General features: G+C 39.8%; 1 protein-coding gene across 3 annotated transcripts in view; it reads right to left on the bottom strand.

Moving 5' to 3' along the window:
* diaph2 (diaphanous-related formin 2) overlaps positions 1–23,278 on the bottom strand; it is a 380,814-nt gene that overhangs the window by 26,007 nt on the left and 331,529 nt on the right. For all 3 annotated transcript variants that reach the window (XM_053630382.1, XM_053630381.1, XM_053630383.1), the window contains one exon: positions 22,312–22,404. In XM_053630382.1, the coding sequence (XP_053486357.1) occupies positions 22,312–22,404 (93 nt within the window). The remainder of the gene's footprint in view (positions 1–22,311; positions 22,405–23,278) is intronic.

The following is a 23,278-nucleotide window of genomic DNA, read 5'->3' as shown; positions in this document are numbered from 1 at the left end:
AGCCAAGCATCTGACACCTCGTCAAGCCCGCTGGTCATTATTCTTCTCATTCTTCCAGTTCACACTGTCCTACACTTCCAAGAACACCAAAACTGATGCCCTCTCCCATCTACACAGCACAGAAGTTCAAGAAAACCCCAACAAATTCATTCTCCTTCCTTCCTGTGTAGTCAGCTCCATAGAATGGGAATTGTTCCCAAGCAGCCCCGGCTGAAGCTCATTTCCTGGGCCAGCACGGCAGTCGCCACAGGTCACCCAGGTACACAATGCACCTACCATCTGTTGCGGGAGAAGTACTGGTGGCCCAACATGCTAAGGATGTGCATCACATAGTGTCTTTTTGCTCATCATGTGCCCAGTCAAAGGTTCCCCAAACACTGCCAGCTGGCAAGCTCAATCCTCTACCCATACCTGAACACCCATGGTCACAGCTTTCCATTGACTTCATCACTGACCTACCAGACTCCCAAGGTAAGACAACCATCTTAGTGGCCGTGGATCAGTTTTCCAAGTCGCTGTGACTAATTCCACTACCAACCATCCCATCTGCCTTTACAGTGGCCAAATTGCTGTTCCAGCACGTGTTCAGATACTTTGGAATCCCTGAGGATTCATCAGTGATCGCGGACCAAATTCACATCTTTTTTTTCTCTGAAACCAATTGAGCATTTCCTTTGCTGTATATTTTGGACCGTTGTCCACCTGGAAGGTCCACCCACATCTCATCTTCGTCATCCTGGTGGATGGCAGCAGATTCTTCTCAAGAATCTCCCGGTAAAGGGATCCATTCATCGTTCCTTCAGTTATATGAAGTCTGCCAGTACCATGTGATGAAAAACAGCCCCATACCATGATGCTTACACCTCCAAACTTCACTGTTGGTATAGTGTTTTCAGGGTGATGTGCAGTGCCATTTCTTCTCCAAACTTGTATAGTATGATGGCCAAAAAATTACATTTTGCTCTCGTCTGACCAGACTACACTCTCCCAGTATTTCATAGGCTTGTCCAAATGAGTTGTAGCAAACTTTAAACGAGCTTCGACATGCCTTTTCTTTAGTAATGGAGTCTTGCAGGGTGAGCATGAGCAGTGGAGTGCATTGCCTATTGTTTTCTCTGTGACGATGGCGCCTGCTGGCTTCAAGTGTCTCTGGAGCTCTTTCCAAGTGGTCCTCTTGGGCTACTCTTCTGACTATTCTTCTGACTCCCTGGTCAGAAATTTTGCAAGGAGCTCCTGTACATAGCCGGTTGATGACGGAGTGATGTTGCTTTCACTTGCAGATAATGTTCTCTATGTATTTTGTTATATAATCTGTGTGTTTTGTTATTTAGCCTGTCAAGCACATTAGACACAAGCCGGATAGTGTTTTCACGCAAGCTAAAACACAAAACAATTTATATGTTACACAATGAAATTGAAGACTCCATGAGTGACTTACTGTGAAATTATATACGTCGGTCTGAATTACAAAAAAATACAGAGAAACACACAAATACCTCCCGTTAGTCACTAACGGCTAACACAGTTTCTTTAGCTAAACAATCTAACAATGGGTTTATTAGACAAACTCTGCAACAAGTACAAATTCACTGAATATGATCTACCATTCACTAGTACCCCAGAAAATTAGAGAACAAAGAAATATCTTACTTATCACTCCTTCTCTCCTGAATCCTTTTAAAGAATAATATTGGAATCTTTCACTCTCTTACATTCTCTATACCATGATTCACTCATGGCCCCTGCCTGCCACTGTGCAGTAATACTTTTTTGTGAATAAAGTTGGGGCATGATGGGGCATACCTAAGCAGGCATATGGTACTTGTGTATCAACCCATTACCCCTGTCACAGTGGCTCAGGAACTCATATTATAAAGTTATTTATCTCTCCTGATTCAATTATCATATTCTATTTCAATTTGAACAAAGAAAAAAATTGTAAAACATACAGCTACTGTTCTTAGCTGCACTTTACTGTACTGCATCTGTGACGGTGGGAATGCAGCCCACATGCACATAAACCGACATGCTCCTCGCACGACTGCTGCCTGAGTGCTGAATGGACAGATCCGCTTCAGCACTCCACGTGTTGTGGACAGCTTGGAAGTACATGGCTGCAAAGTGGGGCGGCAGAAGCACACACGGCTGGCAGCCAATGAGTGGAGTGGCGGCTTCACACCCTCCTGCAAATGATGGGAGCATATAGAAAGGCTGCATCAGCACAGAGAGGTGAGAAAGGTCTCCGGTATTGGTAATACTGACTCTCATCTCTTTGTGCTTTGTAGAAGGCGATGCGGATGACGACAGTGCCGACAAAGATACACTGTCCCCTCAGCTGGTACCTGCTGCCAGCGCCATGCTCTCTAGGTCCTTTTTGAGTCTGCTCCAGCCGGCTCACTGCTCCCCACGACGCAAAGACTGCGCCACTCACATCCAGCTCCAAGATTCCTCACACCCTCACCATCCACCTTCCTCCACATATATAACCCCATATAAAACATATCCACATATAAAAGCACATGTTTTTTTCCCCCTCACGCCTGCCTCCTGAGAGTCTGTGTTCCTCCTGCCGCAGCCTAGAGTTGCCACAGCATCATAGATGATAAGCAGACTAAATCTCTTCTTGAGACATTACTATGGTAGTTTTCTATTTTATCTTTGTTAGTCACAGGGAGGTAAAGGGAAAAATCTGACTCATACAGTTGTTTGTTAACAGCCTTACATGTGAGCTAGTACAAAAACCAAAAAGTGGTCCATTGATGCGGTAAGGAGAGTGAAGATTACTGTAAACCCATATGCATTAACTAATAGGCATCTAATTCTAATCAAAATTTGTTTTTATAGATGCTTCCGAATTATATAAAATGTTGTTTTATATGATGGAAAGTGGTGCTTATCAAGCTCAGATTGATGCAGCCATCTTTGATGTTTCCTAAAATATAGTTCAGACTCACAACTGAAGCCAATCACTGGTGTTGCATGGCCCTAGTACATTAAAAATAAATAGTTTAAGACCTTAAAAGTTTTCTCACTTCAGGCTGATCATTCAGTATTTAATGTGACAGCATTTCGGTAAGATCATGGGTAGTCAAAAGATCTCCCCCACTGAAAGATCACTTTCTGTTTACTTCTGAGACTCATCATTATTGTGTAGCTCTGAGTTAAGGTTAGAGGAAGTGATATGTAAGGACAAATAACATGACAGGAAGGAGAAACCCTACGGAGTCAAGCTGTCTGTTTGGAACAAAAGAGAGAGAACAGGCGTTGTGGCAGAGCCTGTTATCTGGGCCAGTGGTGCTTTTTTGAAGGGGTTTTGCATTAATATAGGTCTATTCCTGTCCAATAAAATGATCATATGTCAGGCTACTGAGAAAATATGCTGCCATTCTAAGCAAATAATAGCATCTAATATGAAATCGGCAGAGCAGAAAAAAGAGGCACTCTTTCATTTCCTCTTGTGGGCTGTCTGTTTTGTACATGCCATTATTCTTCAGCTTCTGCAACTGATAACCACTGAATTTGCATCTGAATCAAGAATACTTCATAACCTGCCCTATACGGCACCTATGCAAACAGCTTGACCCAGAAAAGAGCTGGTGTCCTCCATTATGAGCACAATGTTTTGCAAATACCAGTGAGGAAACTGTATCAAGTCATATGATGATAAAAAGAAAGGGTTGATAGGAAAACTGCTTTGTGGCAGTTTTCCTATCCACAATGCTATATAAACAAAGCCAAGTACAATACACTGTCACGAAGAAATATAGTTCTAGCAACACAAAATACTGCAGAAACTACACATGCTGACTTTTAGGGTTCACAGTACACATACATCTAATTATTTTCATCTCAGTTATGGTTGAAAAATGATCATTTAAACTAAATAAAATGTTATGATGTTGAGTTGAGTTATGCATACCTAGTGATGACTAAAGTTGCACAAATTGGTATTCAGGCCTCACAAATAACTATGAACTTAAGCACTACTCGGACAGTTGCATGACAGTTTGCATGGGACAGAGTTTGCCAAAAACAGAAGCATGTCTCAGTTATGCCTGACTGACCATTAATTTAAATAGATTTTCTTGCATGATATCGGCTTGAGCAAAGAGCAGTTCCATGCATCGGTCATATCTTCTTGACCTTGATTTAGTATCTCGTGGCACTATTACACTGTTGTTGCACAATATAATAAATTAAATAAATATTTTTCATGGCCTGTCCAGACAGTTGCTATTTCTTAACCGTGTGTTTTTCGTCCCTGCCTAAGCTACACACACACACACACACACATTTTTTCCACATTTTATAAGTTGCTGGATCATGAGTGTGATTAACAGAGTGATTTGAAGTAAGTATGTGAATGTAAATCAACTCTGAATATGAGGAACTTTCCTTGTGTAAGAATTGACGTGAGTTTTAAATTTAAGAATTTCAGTGACTCTCAATACAGGCCTTAACTAGCAAGATAGACATGCAGAAACCAAAAAAAAAATCTTTATTTAGCAGTGAGTGTATGGTTGATGCAATTTTAAGCAACACTGTCTGAAATATCTCAGTCAATAAAACAGTAAGTTGACTATATTACAGCCAAATCAAAAAAATAATGTCAAGATAAAGTGGACAGTAAAAAGATTTCACACATGAAAAACTTATTCTCTGGCCTCATTCTCAGAAATAGACAAATCATCCTGCACAAGTGCAAAGTGTCCTTGTTGTGTACTGACTTTTAGATCTGTATTGATTTCTACATGTGATGCCCATGAATACTGTTGTTTGTAGGTAGACATGCTGTCATGCAGTTCAGAAGATGCGGTATTTTGTTTGTCACTGTCATGTGTAAGAATAGTTCTGTGTACCTGTCATATTTGAGGCATGCAAGACAAGGTATCAGTCAGATAATGCTGCAGTCAAATATTTAAGACCTCAGGCTTAACTAACAAAGAAAACATGTATTGGTTGATTGTAAAATCAAACAATAAAAATGTTATTAGTTCAAATCCCAGCACTGCCAAACTGCCACTCCTGGGCCCTTGAGCAAGACCCTTAACCCTCAACTGCACAGTTGTATAAATGAGATAAGTATAAGTCTCTCTCTATTTGGCCATCTGCCAAATCCAATGAATGTAAGTGTAGATGTAAAATACTACTATTGACCTATAAAGCACTGAATGGTCTCGCGCCACAGCACCTGAGTGAAATTCGGGTCTATTTTGATCCAACATGCCTACTTCAATCTAAAGGTGCAGAGTCTTTCTTTCCGGCACTGCAGTGAATGGCAGCATGGCATAGCAGCTCTCTTTTAGCAACTCTTTTTTGTGCAAGACAAAGGACACATGGCATGTGCTTGTGACATCATTCATTCTACCATCACATTTCACTCTTCTCAATAAATGGAGATTTTAATCAAGTTAAAACCTGAAAGACCCTAACCAGCTTTACACAGTATGTAAGCTGCAACACTAGAGGGGATAAGACCATGGACTTGCTGTATGCCAATGTTAAGGAGACAATACAGCACCACCTCCCTTCCCCCTCCCCTTCAGCAAATCAGACCACTGTCTGATACAGCTCACTCCTACATACAAGCCTCCTGTTAGGAGACAGCTTATCACCACCAGGATTGCACTGCTGTGTTTTGTGGAGGCAGAGGAGGCCCTGATGGAGTGCTACAGGACAACTGACTGGGAGTTGTTTCAGGAAGATCATGGGGATGACACAGAAGGTCTCACTCAGTGTGTAACTGACTGCATCAGGTTCTGTGAGGAGAGTGTTGACCTGACCAAGAAGTTCTACTGTTTCCCCAGCAATAAGCCCTGGATCAACAGGGACATCAAAGCACTGCTGAACAGGAAGAAGAGAGCCTTTGTGGCGGGGATACTGACGGTGCCAAGAAGGGAATTCAGAAGGAGCTGAGGAGGGAGCTGAGGGGGGCTAAAGACTGCTATAAGAATATGATTGAAGGGAAGCAGCAACAGAACAATTCAAGAGAGGTGTGGGGTGGGAGTGAGGAGCATTACTGGCATGAAATGGTCAGAAGGAACAGTTGAGGGGACAAAGGGTCATGCCAATGAGTCAAACCAGTTTATGAAAAGGTTTGACTCACCGACATAGGCCGAACTTCACTCCACCTCCTCAAATGTATGCATTCACACCTCCAAGATGGTTGTCCCCCTTCACACTTCGGCTGCCTCCTTCTATGCAGGCCTCCCTGTGGCACCGCAAGATTGGGGCATGACAGCCACAGCCCACCTCTTCTCACCAGTGGACAATGCAAAGACAGAGAATGACATCATACAGCTCCCACACCCAGAAAGACAGCATAACCACCACCACCAACCCCCTCTCCATATCTCCACCCCCACCATATCAACAACCACCCTGGGCATAATAATCACGACTAGCCAGGTGAGACGACAGCTCACTAAGACCTAGATTAAGAAGTCCAGAGGACCTGACATCATCAACCCGAAGGTGCTTAAAGTGTGAGTATTTTGGCAGGAGTATTTTGGCATCTCTTTGACCTCTCCCTGAGGCTGAAGAAGGTGACTAAGATCTGGAAGACATCCTGTATAGTCCCTATGCCCAAGAAAGTATGGCCCAGTGCTCTCAAGAACTTCAGGCCTGTGGCCTTAATGTCACATTTAATGAAGACCCTTGAGAGGCTGGAAAAGATTGAAGATGCTGACTAAACACCTGGCTAGTAAGTTCTACAAGTTCTATAAGATTCATACTGCAAGGACTGTAAATACTGTGATGCAGCCAATCTTGACAGGTAAATTAACCTTCAGTTCAACCTTCTGTGCAACATTCTGTGTAAGCTAAGTGATGGCAAAGAGGGTAAACCTAGTTGTAGTTTTCTGTCAGAGACTATGAGATCAACCATTTTATTTCACTATGTTGCTGTGTTCTAACAGAAATTAGTTAGCACCTGCTCATCCAAAGAAACATAATGGACTGCCAAATTCAAAACAGGCAAAAATGAAAGATCTAAAAGTTATAAAAGTGGCTAGTTCTCAGCTGCAATAATTAGAGAAATGGTATGGGAGTAGAAGAAGCATGGGTCCTACACTCAGTAAAACAATCCTGGGCCTGGGAAAGCAAGTAATTCTGCATGATATTCAAGATTTAGGCCCTAGAGTCTTGCAGAGAATGATTAGCATAGCCAACAGATGTAATTAAGAGGTCATTGTGTGGGACTTTTATAGAGTCAGCCCCACACACCAGCACCTCTCTGCAGTGACAGCACAACACGGTCGATCTCAAACAACATCCCACTCACTCCACTCACCTCCAACCTATCACCACTGCAAAACAGAACACTCAAATGTCTGTTGAGTAATGTGTAGATTGTTCTAAGTCTGTAAACTGAACTGGCATAGAGAAAAAAAGAGCTTGAAATGCAGGGTGCATATGAGTTCCACTTTTATCTTAAACATTTAAGGTCTGCATCCACAGTTGCCAGTCAGATCTCTAAAAATGAGTTAGCGTTGCTGTCAGAATATGGAAATATTACCTTGACATATCAAAGTACAATATATGTATCGGTATATATATATGTGTGTGTGTGTGTGTGTGTGTGTACTTATATGTGAAAATCATGATCATTTTGAGATCATAATAGCTGTTTTTTGGCAGCTTCCATCCATCCCTCTATAGTACCAGAGGTAGCTCCATTGAGATGACCAAATCCTAAACCAAGACCTGCCCAGTGGGGCACCTTGTAGATTATGCCCTGGTAGTTCCCCCAACTAATAAGCCCCTTTCCAGTTCTTTAAAACATTCAAAGACTTTTAGACATGTAACCTTTTTAATGGCTCAGAAAGGGCTAGGGATTTCACGAGAATCGACACTTCAGTACCAACATTCTTAAAACGTGATGGTACTTGTTTTTCCTGCAGTAGCGTTGGTACCGTAGGTAAGGAAGGTACCGTGTTTGCAATTCTTCCGGAACTGATGGGGGCGGTAAATACGCGTAAGTGTTTTAGTCGGTCCACAAAAGAAGAAGAAGAACACCTACAAGCACACAGGAAAAACTACAGAAGTTTAGCTCCGCCCCGACTCTTTGTAAGGAAAGGTAGTAGGAGTTAAATATGGAAATACTTTGCATTTGAGGCAGATGACAACAAACATATAGTTGATGCTCTGAACCGGTGTGCAACCGATGTTATCGTTCATTTCTAACACAGTAAGAAAATGCCTCGAATTTGGCGAAGCACCTGAAAGACGGTCCTATGTTATGTTTGTTTGAGGCAGATGGCACTGTGGTCGTGAAACCAGCTAACGTTATGCTCCATGTAATGTACGCGATAGCTAGCTATTTGTTAATGATGCTAACATATTGCAATCTTATAAACTAACTCCTAATGGTCCACCATGTATCGCCATTCAGCCTGTGTCCTGTCAGCAAAATGTAGCCTAATGTCACAAATAATTATTCAAATGTTAATGCTTTTAATAAATCTTTTTGGCCTGCTACCATATCAGTGAATTTAAACTAATGCTTACATTCAGAGTATAAGGTGTGTGTGTGTGTGTGTGTGTGTGTGTGTGCGCGTATGTGTGTGTGTGTGTGCACGCATGCATGTGCGTTTAGGAGTGCACCTTAGTGTTTGTAACCTCCACTGTTTTATTAGTCATTGCCAGACAGTGTTTGATAACTAAAAAATCTCTCTCTCTCTCTATTTTTGCCAGTATAAGCCAGAGGAGGATTTCCTTCAGGAGAGTTTTTAATTACATTTTTAAAAAATTTATTTATTTATTTTTTTTTAAACCACATCGTGGTATCGACTTTGGTATCAAGTATCGTTTACTTTTGGTGGTATCGGTACCGACTACTATATTTTTGGTATCATGACATCCCTACAAAGGGCCAATAGAACAAGTCTTTTAAAGTGTACCCCATTCAAAATCAGATTACTTCCACTGAAATCACCTTTTTTCTATATGCCAGTTACGTGTGCAGCCCCTACTGTCTACTTCTGAATAACCCATTTCAGTGTGATGGACATTGGCTGTGTATTGCTACATTTATTATTATTCCTAAGCAAAGAAAGAGGCATATCTCCCCTTTGCTATACATAAAAAATGTAGGACACATGCCCTGGAGGAATACAAAGCACTTAATTCTTTCCCACCTTTTCTCTCAGCCTGCCATCTCTGAGGCTTTTCAGCGTGGACATCAGAGCAATTATTGTTGCTGTCGGCTTTCCTATTATGTGAAGAGATGGCTCATAATAGGAGGATAGCTGATGAAGGAGGGCATTTGGATAAATTTATTAGACCAGAGACATTTATTCTTATTGAGAGCAGTACATATAGTGATACATAAACATGATGTGCAATGTAAGATGCCAGTTGAGTCTTTCCATTAAAAAAGTTATCTTAAGTGGTTCTCTTAACAAGCACTTTTGAGCGAGTCTATTCAAATGAACTCCAGGGTCAGATATACAGGCTGTATTGTGGTGCTGTATGATAACAGAAGGAGAAGGAGCAAGCCCAAAAGAGAATGAGACTTCAATAAAGGAGATTTCCATTCCAAAAAAAGTTGTGTATCAGTTCTAGGACAACACAAATGTAGTTTCTCCCCAATCAAATAAAGGAATGTGTCCACCCTGATCGATGATGTACAGTGGGGGAAATAAGTATTGAATTTTCACTGGACATCAGTATTAACTCAAGAAATCCGAAAATATTAAGAATTCACAACATTAACGTCAATAAATAAAGTTAAGTGTAATAAAGTGTAATGACAGGAAAAAAAGTATTGAACATGCTAAGAAAAATCAGTTCTCCAATGCAAAGTAAGGCAAGGAACCAGCTGAAATCTGTAAGTAATTATACCTCCTATCTGTGCGAATTAACATCAGCTAGGTTAGTAAATTGATGGTCTATAAAAAGGCTTCTTTTTTTTTTTTACTAAGGTGTCACAAGAAACATCTCATGATGGGTAAAAGCAAAGAGCCCTCCCAAGGCCTTCACAACCTTACTGTTGCAAAACATATTGATGGAATCGGATACAAACGTAGTGTATTTCAAAACTTCTGAATCCTCCAGTAAGCACCATTGAGGCCATTATCCGCAAGTGGAAGCAACATCACTCAATCGTCAACCGGCCATACACAGAAGCTCCTCGCAAAATTTCTGACCAGGGAGTCAGAAGAGTAGCCCAAGAGGACCACTCAGAAAGACTTGAAGCCAGCAGGTGCCATCGTCACAGAGAAAACAATAGGCAATGCACTCCACTGCTCATGCTCACCCTGTAAGACTCCATTACTAAAGAAAAGGCATGTCGAAGCTCGTTTAAAGTTTGCTACAACTCATTTGAACAAGCCTATGAAATACTGTGAGAGTGTAGTCTGGTCAGACGAGAGCAAAATGTAATTTTTTGGCGATCATACTATACAAGTTTGGAGAAGAAATGGCACTGCACATCATTGTGTATCAACATATAATTGAAGGAACGATGAATGGAGCCCTTTAGATTGAGAAGAATCTGCTGCCATCCACCAGGATGACGAAGATGAGATGTGGGTGGACCTTCCAGGTGGACAACGGTCCAAAATATACAGCAAAGGAAATGCTCAATTGGTTTCAGTGAAAAAAAAAAAAATCAAGGTGTTATAATGGCCCAGTCAGTCACCTGACTTCAATCCAATTGAACAAGATTTAAAGAAAATATGTTTAGAAGAATGGGCCAAAATCACACCTGAATACTGCGGCCGAGTAATTTATTCATTCAGGAAGCATCTTGAAAATGTGATTCAAGTCATTATGTCATTATGGATTAGTCATTATGGATTTTCATGTTTGGATTTCTTTATATGTGTGCATTTCTTGAGTTAATACCAAAGTCTGGTGAAAATTTCATGTGAATAGAATCATAGGAAATATATTTACTGAAAAAAATGTTGACGCGTTCAATACTTATTTCCCCCACTGTATTTCCATGAATATGGGAATGGATGGCGAAATGAAAGACAGGCAGGTAATGATTTAATGTGAGAGAGGGGATTTCAAACTAAGGTGGAAGTTAGAAAAACTGTTATTTATTATTTATAAGAAGGAGCTACCACACCAGTGAAAAAAATAAGCCTTATCAGTAATAATAAGTTTTAATACTAGTCACAAGAAAATTCCATTTCTTAGTGATAAGGCACTGACTCTGTGTCTGTATTTTGTAGGTCTAGTTTGTGTCATGATGACCGGAACAGAATTGGTTTTGTGTTCTGGGAATGTGTTGTTTTGAGCATTCATAATCACCCCCTTTTTCATTCTCTTTCTAGATTCTTCTTCTTCTTTGCCTCTGGTAGAATAGCTGTCTTTAGTTTTTAAATCACTCAAACCTATGTAATAGATGTTCTGATTTTATCTGTGACCTATTCCAATTGACATTTTTCATTCTTTGAATCAATGTTTCTGTGTGTATATATACTATGCTTTCTGAATATTAAAACTAAGAAGCATTCGCTTAATGATGGTGTCAGTGTGACTTCTTCCTAGGCCCAGATGTGAGGAAATCAGCCAGAGCAGGGTTCAAATTCTGGTTCTGTGACTGGTATCGGACAAGAAGGTAACACTTAGATAGTTAGTGGCACTGTAAGTATACAACAAAGTCTGAACTATAAATGCTAATTTATTCCTAAATGCTAGGAATATATGCTAGGAATTAGCATTTGCTAGGAATTAGCATTTAAGGAATTCCTAAATGCTAATTTATTCTTAAATGCTACTTTTTTCCTGCTAATTAAAATTCATGTATAGTGAACTGGGAATGGGTGTGTATGGGTGAACGTGGGGGATTTGCAGTGGGGGAAATAAGTATTAAATATATTTCCAATGAGGCTATTCACATGAAATTTTCACCAGACATAAGTATTAACTCAAGAAATAGGGAAATATAAAGAATTCATTAAAGTCCATAAATAAAGTTATGTGAAATAAAGTGGAAATACAGAGAAAAAAAGTATTGGACATGGTAAGAAAAATCAGTTCTGGACTTATGAAGATGCCACCTCTTGTGTGCTAATTTCTTCAGAGAGATGTGCATGTGGATGCACACCCATCAAATATCACACCTTAGTGGGCAAAATCTGTGAATGCTACAGTCAGTGTGCAAAGCCATATAGAATGTTGACCTGACACACTGCAGGAGGTACATCTAGAGAAGATGAAGGCAGCACAGTACTTGAGGAAACCTAGTGTATTGCATGTTTCAGTAGTTATTCTGCACAGATGTCATCCATTCCTGTATATCACTGCTGATTTGTTATCCTATCTAACCAAAAAACAAACCTTAAATATATATATTCTAGGAACATTCTGGGAACCAATAACTGTTAGCTGTGTATACACCAATCAGCCATAACATTATAACCACTGACAGGTGAAGTGAATATCATTGATTATCTGAATACAGCGGTACCTTTCAAGGGGTAGGATATATTAGGCAGCAAGTGAACTATACCTTCTGATGATTTGATGCTGACCAAAGCCATTGCTATTTTTTTTTTTTTAGCTAATATGCTATTATGCTAATTTGCTAACATTGTGACTAATGAAAAACGGAGTGCTTAGGAGAAGGAATGTCTCCCAATTCCAGACATAGAGGACACTACTTTTCAGAGGACAGATTGTGGGCTGTTGACCAAGTTTAAATGTTTATTGCACTTCGTGTATGTAAGTGGCATTTTATGATGAACAGCCTACTTTATCATGCAGTCTGTTGAATGTACTGTTTAATGCACAGACATATCGAACCAAGAACTTCATATCTGTCATATAGGTTATATGATGTGCCATATTGTTACAGCCTTACAGGGTAGGTATTCACACTGTTAAAATTCAATATATGAGAAATTCCTATGATATGGGAATTTATTCACAATGATTTCTATTTAATGTATTTAAATTACTTGATGCTGTGTTACAGCATATTAACTTTTTATATAAGCTTTATTTGCCCTTTTTTCCATGGCTTAAGATAGCCACAGATTTTTCTTTACTTGTTCACTACCTTTGAGAAACACCTGAAATCTCAGAAGTGTGTGGTTTTAAGGGTGCATTTTTTCCCCATCTATTGCTATTCACATATTTTCCTTATTTGTAACCTGCATCTTGACAATCCATAAGAATAACTGTTGATTCATTCATGAGAAAAAAAGATTTAGGCCTTGAACTATAACAATGAACACTAGCATTGTCTTATCTTAAAATAGTTAATAGTTGCTTACCACTGCACACCTCCATCCTACTCAGCTATTAACTATGATTAGAAAGTTTATTTCATACTGTGGTCTAGCTAGCTAGATAACTAGCTGCAAGTGTGCCATCTAAGTGCGTCACTAATTGCCTATTCAGTAGAGTTGGGGTATTCGATCCCGGACTGGGACTTGAGTCCAATTATGAATGAACTTGGACTTGTCATGCACTCGAGTAAATTTGTAAACTTGACACAGACTCAGACTTTTTGGACTCTTTTTTTTTTCCTGAGTACAGTTGAGTCTGCGTCATGTGTAACATGAAAAGAAAAATAAAAAAAATTAATAACAACAGAAAATTAAGATATCAAGAAATTAATGAACGTCACCCTGCCTGACCAGGGGACTTTCTGTGCGCACACACTTGGAACACGTGCGTAGAAAGCCACCTCCTCGTGCGAGTACTGAATTGAGTTCTCTTTAGCAGCTTATTATGCTTGGACAGGCAAATAAATACACACCCACACATCATGTCAAAATGCATGTCTGGCCGAGTATTCACGCAAACACAGTGAATGTAAACAGTTGGGGGAAAAAATCTGCTCTGTAACCTACAAGCTCTGTAACCTAAATGGAGTTTCACTTCCGCAAAACCTGCCTCTGCTTTTAGCAATGAGCATAATCATAGATGAGCTGGACACAGCATCTCTTTAAGGTGATAAAACATTCTCTATAGTAGTAATCTACAACTTGCAACAAACTGTAATTTGTGGTTTATTACATAATGTTATTACATATTACAATAGATTAAATATGTATTTTTCCATACCAAACGCCACTGACATTATACTGTACTGTAGCTAAATGTTGTTGGGATGTCTTACTATAGGGTAGTACATAACATTCAAGCATATACTGATATTTAACATTCATCAAATCTAATTCAGTGAAATGTTCAATACTCCTATGCTGACACCATAAAACGTGAGTCCTTCGGACCCATTCCTTTCCTCTTACAACAATATATTCAATATAAAATATTAATTCCTATCTCATATGCCTGGAGACATCAAATTTGACATCTCTATTTGTTTTTGGTTAAAGACACCTCACATATGGGAAAGCACACAACAAATGGCTGTGAAAAGTGAAGTAGTCACCACTATTCCTTCTTCATAATGGTGAATTCATATTGATGAATTATTATTATAACCCTCTGAAAATAATATGCTGTGAATATGCTTTAATACAGTGTTCTGAATACCCAATCTCCCCCACCCTCTTGAAACTGAGAATATGGATTTTCCTTTGTAACATTATGAGGCATACGATATACAGTGCCCTGCACTAATATTGGCACCCTTGTTAAATATGAGCAAAGAAGGCTGTGAAAAATTGTCTTAATTGTTTACCCTTTTGATCTTTTATTTAAATAATTTACAAAAATACCCAGCTCTCAAGGAAATCAAACAAAACACAGGTTTATCCAAAAAATATCTTTGTTAAATATAGGTGTGCAACAATTATTGGCACTAGGAATTCATATTAGAAAATATATCTGAAATATATTCGTATTGATATTTTAAATTTTTTCGTACACCTGGGTGACTAGGAACAGGAAATGGACTTCCTGTTTCACAGGGCTATAAATATGAGGTAGCCAAATTCCCTTCGTCATTCATAACAATGGGTAAGACCAAGGAATATAGCTGTGATGTGCAGCAAAAGGTTCACAAAATAGGAAGTGGATATAAGAAAATAGCACAAGCATTGAAAATGCTCATTTCCACCATCAGGGCAATAATTGAGAAGTTCCAGTCAACTGGAAATGTTATGAATCAACCTGTAATTGAACGTGTGCTTATAGTGTCTCAATGCACTGTGAAGAGGATGGTTCGAGTGGCCAAAAAATCTCCAAGGATCACAGCTGGAGAATTGCAGAAATTAGTTGTGTCTTGGGGTCAGAAAGTCTCCAAAACCACAATCCGAAGTCACCTACATCACCACAACTTGTTTGGAAGAAAACAGCCTCTACTCATGCAAAAACAAACTCAAGTGTCTTCAGTTTGCCAGACACTACTAGGACTTCAAATGCTATTGGGAAATGGGAAACCAAAATAGAGCTTTTTGGCAATAAACACCATGCACACAGAGAAGTAGCCATATGGAAATGTACTTCATGCCCATGGTTAAATATGGTGGTGGTTCTTTAATGTTTTGGGGCTGTTTTTCTGCCAGAGGACCTGGACAATTTGTTAGGATACATGGCATGTATCAAACATGATCAAATATCAAATATCAACAGATATTAAATGACAATCTGACTGCCTCTCCCAGAAAGCTTAAAATGGGTCGTGGTTGGATCTTCCAGCAGGACAATGATCCAAAACATACATCAAAATGAACACAAAAATGATTTACTGACCACACAATCAAGGTCCTGCCATGGCCATACCAGTCCCCTGACTTTAAACCCATAGAAAATCGGTGGAGTGAACTGAAGAGGAGAGTCCACTAGCATGGACCTTGAAATTTGAAGGATCTGGAGAGAACCTGTTTGGAGGAATGGTCTCAGATCCCTTGCCATGTATTCTCCAACCTCATCAGGCATTATAGGATAAGACTCTGAGCTGTTATCTTGGCAAAGGGAGGTAGCACAAAGTATTGACTAAAAGGGTGCCAATAATTGTTGCACACCTATATTTAACAAAGATATTTTTTATAGACCTGTGTTTTGTTTGCAATTGTTTGATATTCATGAGAGAACAGTATTTTTGTTAACTTTTTGAACAAAAGATCAAAAGGTTCAACAATAAAGACAATTTTTCACAGCCTTCTTTGCTCATATTTAACAAGGGTGCCACTATTAGTGGAGAGCACTGTATCTGAGGTGGTCATAAGCTCCTGAAGTTATAGCTTTGGCTTTTTCAAAATCACTCATGACTCATTACGAACACCTTATGCCAGCAGGGAAATCAAGCTCAAACTCTCAATCATGTACTGCGGAGAAATATTTGCTTTTGTAAATTGATCTGATATAGAAAATTAGCACATTTGTATGAGTCTACACACTTTGGTTGGCCACTGCAGTTTATGAAAGGAAGAAATATTTTTAATGGCAAGTCAGAGTTGTTCTTCGACTTACCATTAAAAATATTTCTATCACTTTTAAATAACACTGGTTAAACCTGAGTGTTGGTCTACTTTCCCTGCGTCATAAAAGAAATATGTTTCACCAAACATCATTTGGCATGTTTGTTTTGCTAAAGAGCAGAAAGATAGAAAGAGTTAGTAGTTAGGTGGCCCATGTCTCATCAGGCTGGCCTATACACAAATCAATCACATTGTGCAAGATAGCCATGGACAAAAAATCGAAGTCTGACCTCTATAGCGCTTGCTCAATTGACTTCTCCAGGTCACCAGGACTCTTCAGGAAGGAAGGACACACACACACACACAAACACACACACACACACACACACGGCTGTCTGCCCCCTTTCAGAAAATTTTAGAGGTCAAATGATTTCTGCTGGAAATCAAATAGCATGGGACAATGTACTCATCGTGAATCAGGGAATATAAGGAGTAATCTTCATTAAATATACAGAGCCTACTTTTTATGTGGTGGTTATTACAATACGGGAAGCACAACTTTGTATTATCAGAAACAGAATAAGCATAATTGCCAAGTGTGCTTATATAAACAAGGAATTTTACAATGCAAGGGGTAATGCAGTTTACAGAAGGTGAGGTTATATACAAGTAATAGAATTAATAGGAGTGAATTTACAATTTCATATGAGTCTATTCACAGTGAAATAATATTGCACTAGGAGGGTCCTTGGCGGCCGTTAATTGTTCATGAGGGAGCTGGCCTGTGGGAAAAAGCTTCTTCTATGTCTGGATGTTCTGGTGCTCAGTGCTCTGTCCCACCAGCAAGAGTGCAGCAGTTGTGACCAGGGTGAGTGGGGTCCGAGATGATTTTTCCTGGCCATTTCCTCATTCCGGAGGAGTACAGTTCCTGTAAGGAGGGCAGAGGAGCACCAATGATCTTCTCAGCAGTCCAGACTGTCTGTTGTAGTCTTCTCATGTCCGATTTAGTAACTGAACCAAACCAGACACTTATTGAAGTGAACAGAGCAGACTCAATGACACTTGAGTAAAACTGGGTCAAAGGCTCCTGTGGCAGGTTGAACTTCCTTACTTGGCAAAGAAAGTACAGCCTCTGCTGGGCCTTTTCACAATGGAGTCTATATGGCTATCCCACTTCAGATCCTGTGAGATGGTAGAGCCCAGGAACCTGAGGACTCCACGACGACCAGAGTGCTGTCCAGATTTGGGGAGTGCTGGAGAGTTCCTCAATCATCTCCACTGTTTTGAGTGTTCAGCTCCAGTTTGATTTGACTGCACAAGACAGCCAGCTGTTCAACCTCACTTCTATATGCACACTCATCACCATCCTAGATGAGGCTGATGACTGTGGTGTCATCTGAAAACTTCAGGAGCTTGACAGAGGGGTCTGTAGAGGTGCAGTCATTTGTGTAGAGGGAGAAGAGCAGTGGGGAGAGCATACATCCCTGAGGATTGCCAGTGCTGATTGTGCAGGTGCTAGATGTAAATTTTCCCAGCTTCACTAGCTGCTACCTGTCTGTCAGATAGCTGGTGATTCACTGACAGATGGCAGTTGGCACATAGAGCTGGGTCAGTTTACACCGGAGGAAATTTGAGATGATGGAAGCCGAACTGAAGTCCACAAATAGGATCCTTGCATAAATCCCTGGTCTGTCAAAGTGTTTCAGGATGCAATGCAGTCCCCTGTTGACTGCATCATCCACTGGCCTGTTTGCTTGATAAGCAAACTGAAGGGAGTCCAGTAAGGGTCCATTGATGTCCTTCAGGTGGGCCAACACCAGTCTCTCATATGATTTTATGACCACAGACATCAAAGCAACAGGTCTGTAGTCATTTAGTCCAGTGATCTTGCGTTTCTTTGGCACGGGGATGATGGTGGAGCATTTGAAGCATGAAGGGCCTGTACACTGCTCCAGTGATCTGTTGAAGATCTGGGTGAAGATGGGTGACAGCTGTTCAGTGCAGACTTTCAAATAGGTGGATGAAACACTGTCTGGGTCTTTAACTTTCCTGATGATCTCTTTCTGGATGGCCCAGCACACATCCTCTTCACAGATCCTAAGTGCAGGTTGAGTAGCAGGAGTAGGGGGAGAGCAAGAAGTGTTAATGGTTGTGTTGTGAGAAGGTCAGATAGGGTGTGGGGTGTGAGATTGCCCTTTTCATATCTGCAATAGAAATGATTCAGGTCATCAGCCAGTTGTTGATTTCCAACAGATAAAGGGGCTGATGTCTTGTAGTTGGTGATGTCTTTCAGGCCTTTCTAAACTGATGCAGGGTCATTGGCTAAAAACTATTTTTTCAGCTTTTCAGAGTAGCTTCTCTTAGCCACTCTTATCTCCTTTGTCAATGTGTTTTTGGCCTGATTGTACAAGACATTGTCCCCACTTCTGTAAGCCTCTTTTTTGGGCTGATGAAGCTGTCTGAGTTTTGCTGTAAACCATGGTTTTTCGTTGTTGTAAGCTAAATAAGTTCTGGTGGGAACACACATGTCCTTGCAGTGCAGTCGAAACAGACTTGTAGTTCTTGTTCTGCTTCACTGGTCCATCTCTTTACAGTCCTTAGTACAGGCTTGGCATATTTAAATTTCTGCCTGTAGGTTGGGAGAAGATAAACAGACAGTGATCAGAGTGATATGCGTCCTTTATTGTAGTGTAGCAGTGGCCCAGTATGTTTCTGTCCCTGGTGGGGCATGAAATGTGCTGTCTGTATTTAGGTATTTCACAGGTGAGGTTTGCTCTGTTAAAATCTCCCAGAATAATAATAACTGAGTCCGGGTGTTGTTGCTGTAATGTCTGTAATTTGATCAGCCAGATTTTGCAGCACAATGCTCGTGCAGGCTTGAGGAGGGATATAAACACTCACCAGAATGAACGAGGAAAACACTCATATTTAATAATAAAAAGGCTTGCAGTTGATCAAGAGCGCTTCTAAAATTAGGACAGAACATCTGCAACATTGTTATATCTCTGAACCAACCTTCATTGATAAACATAATCCACCACCTCTTGTTTTCCCTGATGACTCCGCGATGCGATCCACTCTGTACAGCTGGAAACCCGGCAGATGTAATGCGCTGTCTGGAATGGTTTCTTTCAGTCAGGTTTCCATGAAGCATAAAGCAGCAGAGCTGGAAAAGTCCTTGTGAGTTCAGGTGAGGAGAAGTAGTTCATCTGTTTTGTTGGCAAGGGAGTGGAGATTCACCAGTTGAATACTCAGCAGCAGGGTCCTGAAGCCATGCTGTTTGAGCTTTATGAGCACATCCATGAAGAGATGAACAAAAAAAGCATTTCAACAGTTATTGGACAGTGCCCTTAGCTTGTTCCACCTGGTTGTGCATGTTTGTTTGTTTGTTTTTGTTTGCTTGTTTGTTTTTGTTAGAATTTAGGTTTTCAGCTTTTATTTCCTGTTATTTACATCTAGGTTTGTTAAACAAAATAAAACATAGAACCTTTTGTATCACACCACCCAATTTTTAGGTGAGCAAAAGTATAGGAACAGATAAGTCAAAGTAAATTAAAGTAAATAACGCTTAATACTTGGTTGCATATACTTTGCTTGCAATAACATCAAGCCTGTTACTCACTGACATCATCAAATTGTTGGTTTCTTCTTTTTTATGCTTTTACAGGCTTTTACCACAGTCAGCTGTTTGTTTCATGGCGTTTCTCCCTTCAGTTTCCTCTTAATTAATTGAATTAAATGCTCAACTGGTTAAGGTCTGGTGATTGACTTGGCCAGTCTAAAGCCTTCCACTTTTTCCCCTGATAAAGTCCTTTGTTGAGTTGGCAGTGTGTTTTGGATCATTGTCTTGCTGCATGATAAACTTCTTCCTGAGTCATTTGGTTGCATTTCTCTGTAAATTGGCAGACAAAACATTCCTGAAATTTCTGAATTCAGTCTGCTGCTATTATCATGGTTTACATAATCAATAACGATTAGTGAGCCTGTTTCAGAAGCAGCCATGCAAGCCCAAGCTATGACTATACCTTCACTGTGCTTGACTGATGAACTTCTATGGTTTGTATCATGAGCAGATCCATTCTTTCTCCACACTTTGGCGTTTTCATCACTTTGGTAGTGGCTCATCTCTGTATTTCTTTGCTTGCTAATTCCAATCTGGCTTTCCAATTCTTAATGCTGATGAGCTAACTTTCCTTGTTGTTTTGTTCAAGTATATCAACTTCATTAATATGCACTGTTTCAAAGATGATCAAATGTTTGCTTGTCCAAATATGTTAAAAATAAATAAATAAATAAATAAGACAACACTTTCCATGGGGTGTACTTATTTTTTCACATGACTGTGTGTGTGTGTGTGTGTGTGTTAAATTGATCATTTGCTATAATTTGCTACTATAGCAAAAACTAGCAATTATATTCAGTAATGTCAACGATGTCCCAAGCCTCTGTCGTGGTTGTAAGGGACTATTCTATATTGCTGCTGCCTGATGATGTATGCTCTTGAAGGTTGAGTCGTAGCAATGGGAAGTCCAATACTTTTCTGTGAACCGGTTCATTCGTATAGTTAATTACAATTAACTGTTTTAACTGATTCACCAGTTCTATTAGACATTACATCATCACTTAATGATGGCATTCATATGCTATGCTATCATCCCGGTGGATGAAAATACATGCTCAAACACATTCAAATAAAGCCATGTGTAAACGCATATAGCTGATTTCTGCAAACATGCAAACTGTGGCAAAGTATGTAAATTCTGCAAACATGGAAACAGGCATGCAGTATTCCTGTGATAGAATTGCAGGATAAGCGACTGTGTGGATTTTGTACACTAACAAGTGTTTTCAAGCATGTGCAATAGAAAAGAAAGCAAGAGAGAGAGAGAGAGGGAGAGAGAGAGAGAGAGAGAGAGAGAGAGAGAGAGACAGCTGTCACAGATTTTCCAAAATAGGTTAAGGCAAAGAATAAAACAAGTATTTGTGTGCACTTGGTGTAATTCATTTACAAATAAGGAAAATAAGTAAATGACTAGCAATACAGTAGATGGTCAAAGACAACCACCCTTGAAACCAAAGTTTCAAGGAATTAACATGCTGCCATGCTCCATCTCCGTAGAGAAATGACAGTTGGACACTTACTGTACAGACAGTACACACTAAGGTTACCGCACAGGTTTGGTAAGGTTGGCAAAACACTGTTTTTTAGGACAAATTCTAATAAAAAGACAATGATAAATAATAGAATTTCAGGATCAATCCTAATACACGTGATGTTTTCAGTATAGTGGATTGCTCAGTCACCTATATCCATTATTTAAGACAAAAATGAACAAATCAATCCCCTGTATCAAAAGCTTTAATTAGAGCACAACACCTCGATCCAGCTCAGTTAAATTTCTTTAACATGTGGACCATCTCAGGTCAGGAGTAATAAATTAGTTTTACAGTGGAGAGTGAAGCAAATGAATGTAATAAAAGAAAGAGATTGCTAGAGACAAAGTCAGTGAGCTCGTCCAGATTTTTCTCTGCCTCATCTCTTGCCTTATGTCAGTCTTAGTCAAACAGATGTCAGAAAAAGAAGAAGCAGAGCAGAGGATGTCAGAAGGAGTGAGAGTATTCTGCCCTCCCCAGTGGCATCTGCCTAGCAGGCTCTGTCAGGGGCAGTGCTGAGGGCATCACAGCCTCACTGAGTGACAGACAAGTTTTATATAGCATGTCACTTCACTTATTCATGCCCTTTGATTAGACCTGTCTGGCATGTGGGAACGTGGACTTTTGATCAGGAGAGAGAAAGAAGAGATAATGCAATGCAATAAATCTATCAGTGTGCAACATATCAAACAGAGACTGGAGTGATTTATTAATCAGAAATAACCTTTAAGGATGGGTGATAAATAAGTAAATGCTTTAACACATTTTTCATCAGATACTTGATTCCTTTCAGAAATGCCTGTTTAGTGTTGAAACAGATATGTCAGAGAGGAAGTTATAGGATTTGAATTGGCTGGACTCATACCAGCGCGTGGCGTTCTTTTTCTGCGGTCACGGAAGGCTGCACCAGACTGCAGGGCCTCCATCAGGCTGTCCATCACACCTGTCTCTTCTCCATCTATGGAAGAAAGAGGACACAAAGGGAGAGAGAGTTAAAGCATAGTCTTGAATAGAACACTAATATAGGCCAACACACACACATACACATACACACACACACACTCTCTCTCTCTCTCTGTCTGTGGGTGTGTAGCTGCATGGGGAGAAGGGTTGGATATCAGAAGGGCACTAAGGTGCCAAATGATTACACAGAGAACACAAAACATCTGGCACTGGGGAGCTCAAAAATCACTTCTGGTCCTTTATCTGGGCCATCTAACTAAGCCTTAGTCCTACTAATGAGTTTCATCACAGTGGTCCAGCAGACCACATTATTTTAAACCAGAAACATTAGAGGTCAAATGTCATCAATTCTCTGCAAACATAAATAAGCTGTTTTGTGCTGCTTTAGGCAGCGGAATCAGGCATCATAATCAAATATTTTGTGTTCAGATACATTCGAAGCAGGTGATACTATGTAAAAAGTAAATTGAATTTATTTATTTATTTATTTATTTATGTTTAAAAGGCGACATGGTTACTAAAAGTATTTTATAAAATGTCACATACTCTTTATGTTGTTGCAAAACTAGAAAAGTGCACTTTATTTGCATGAAGCAGCACATACAATGTGGAATTAAAGTATTTAATATATAAGCCAAATAAGAAAAAGGTAAGAATGATATATAATTCAAATACTGCATGTGTTTTATTCTTGAGGCCCTTTCCAGGAGTTACATAAAAATCAAAAGGACCATATTGATGGGCAGCCCAGATTTAAAAAGGACAATAAAGTTGCTCTTCATGAATATAACCTAGCAGACCAAGCATTACTTACGGTAAGGTGCTCCGCTATCTTTCTGCCTGGTTTTAACCAGGGCACACATTTCAAC

The sequence above is a fragment of the Ictalurus furcatus genome, chromosome 8 (assembly GCF_023375685.1).
Source record: "Ictalurus furcatus strain D&B chromosome 8, Billie_1.0, whole genome shotgun sequence".
In the NCBI taxonomy this organism is placed as follows: domain Eukaryota; kingdom Metazoa; phylum Chordata; class Actinopteri; order Siluriformes; family Ictaluridae; genus Ictalurus; species Ictalurus furcatus.
Note: the sequence above shows the minus strand (reverse complement) of the source record. Positions and strands in the feature narration are given on the sequence as shown.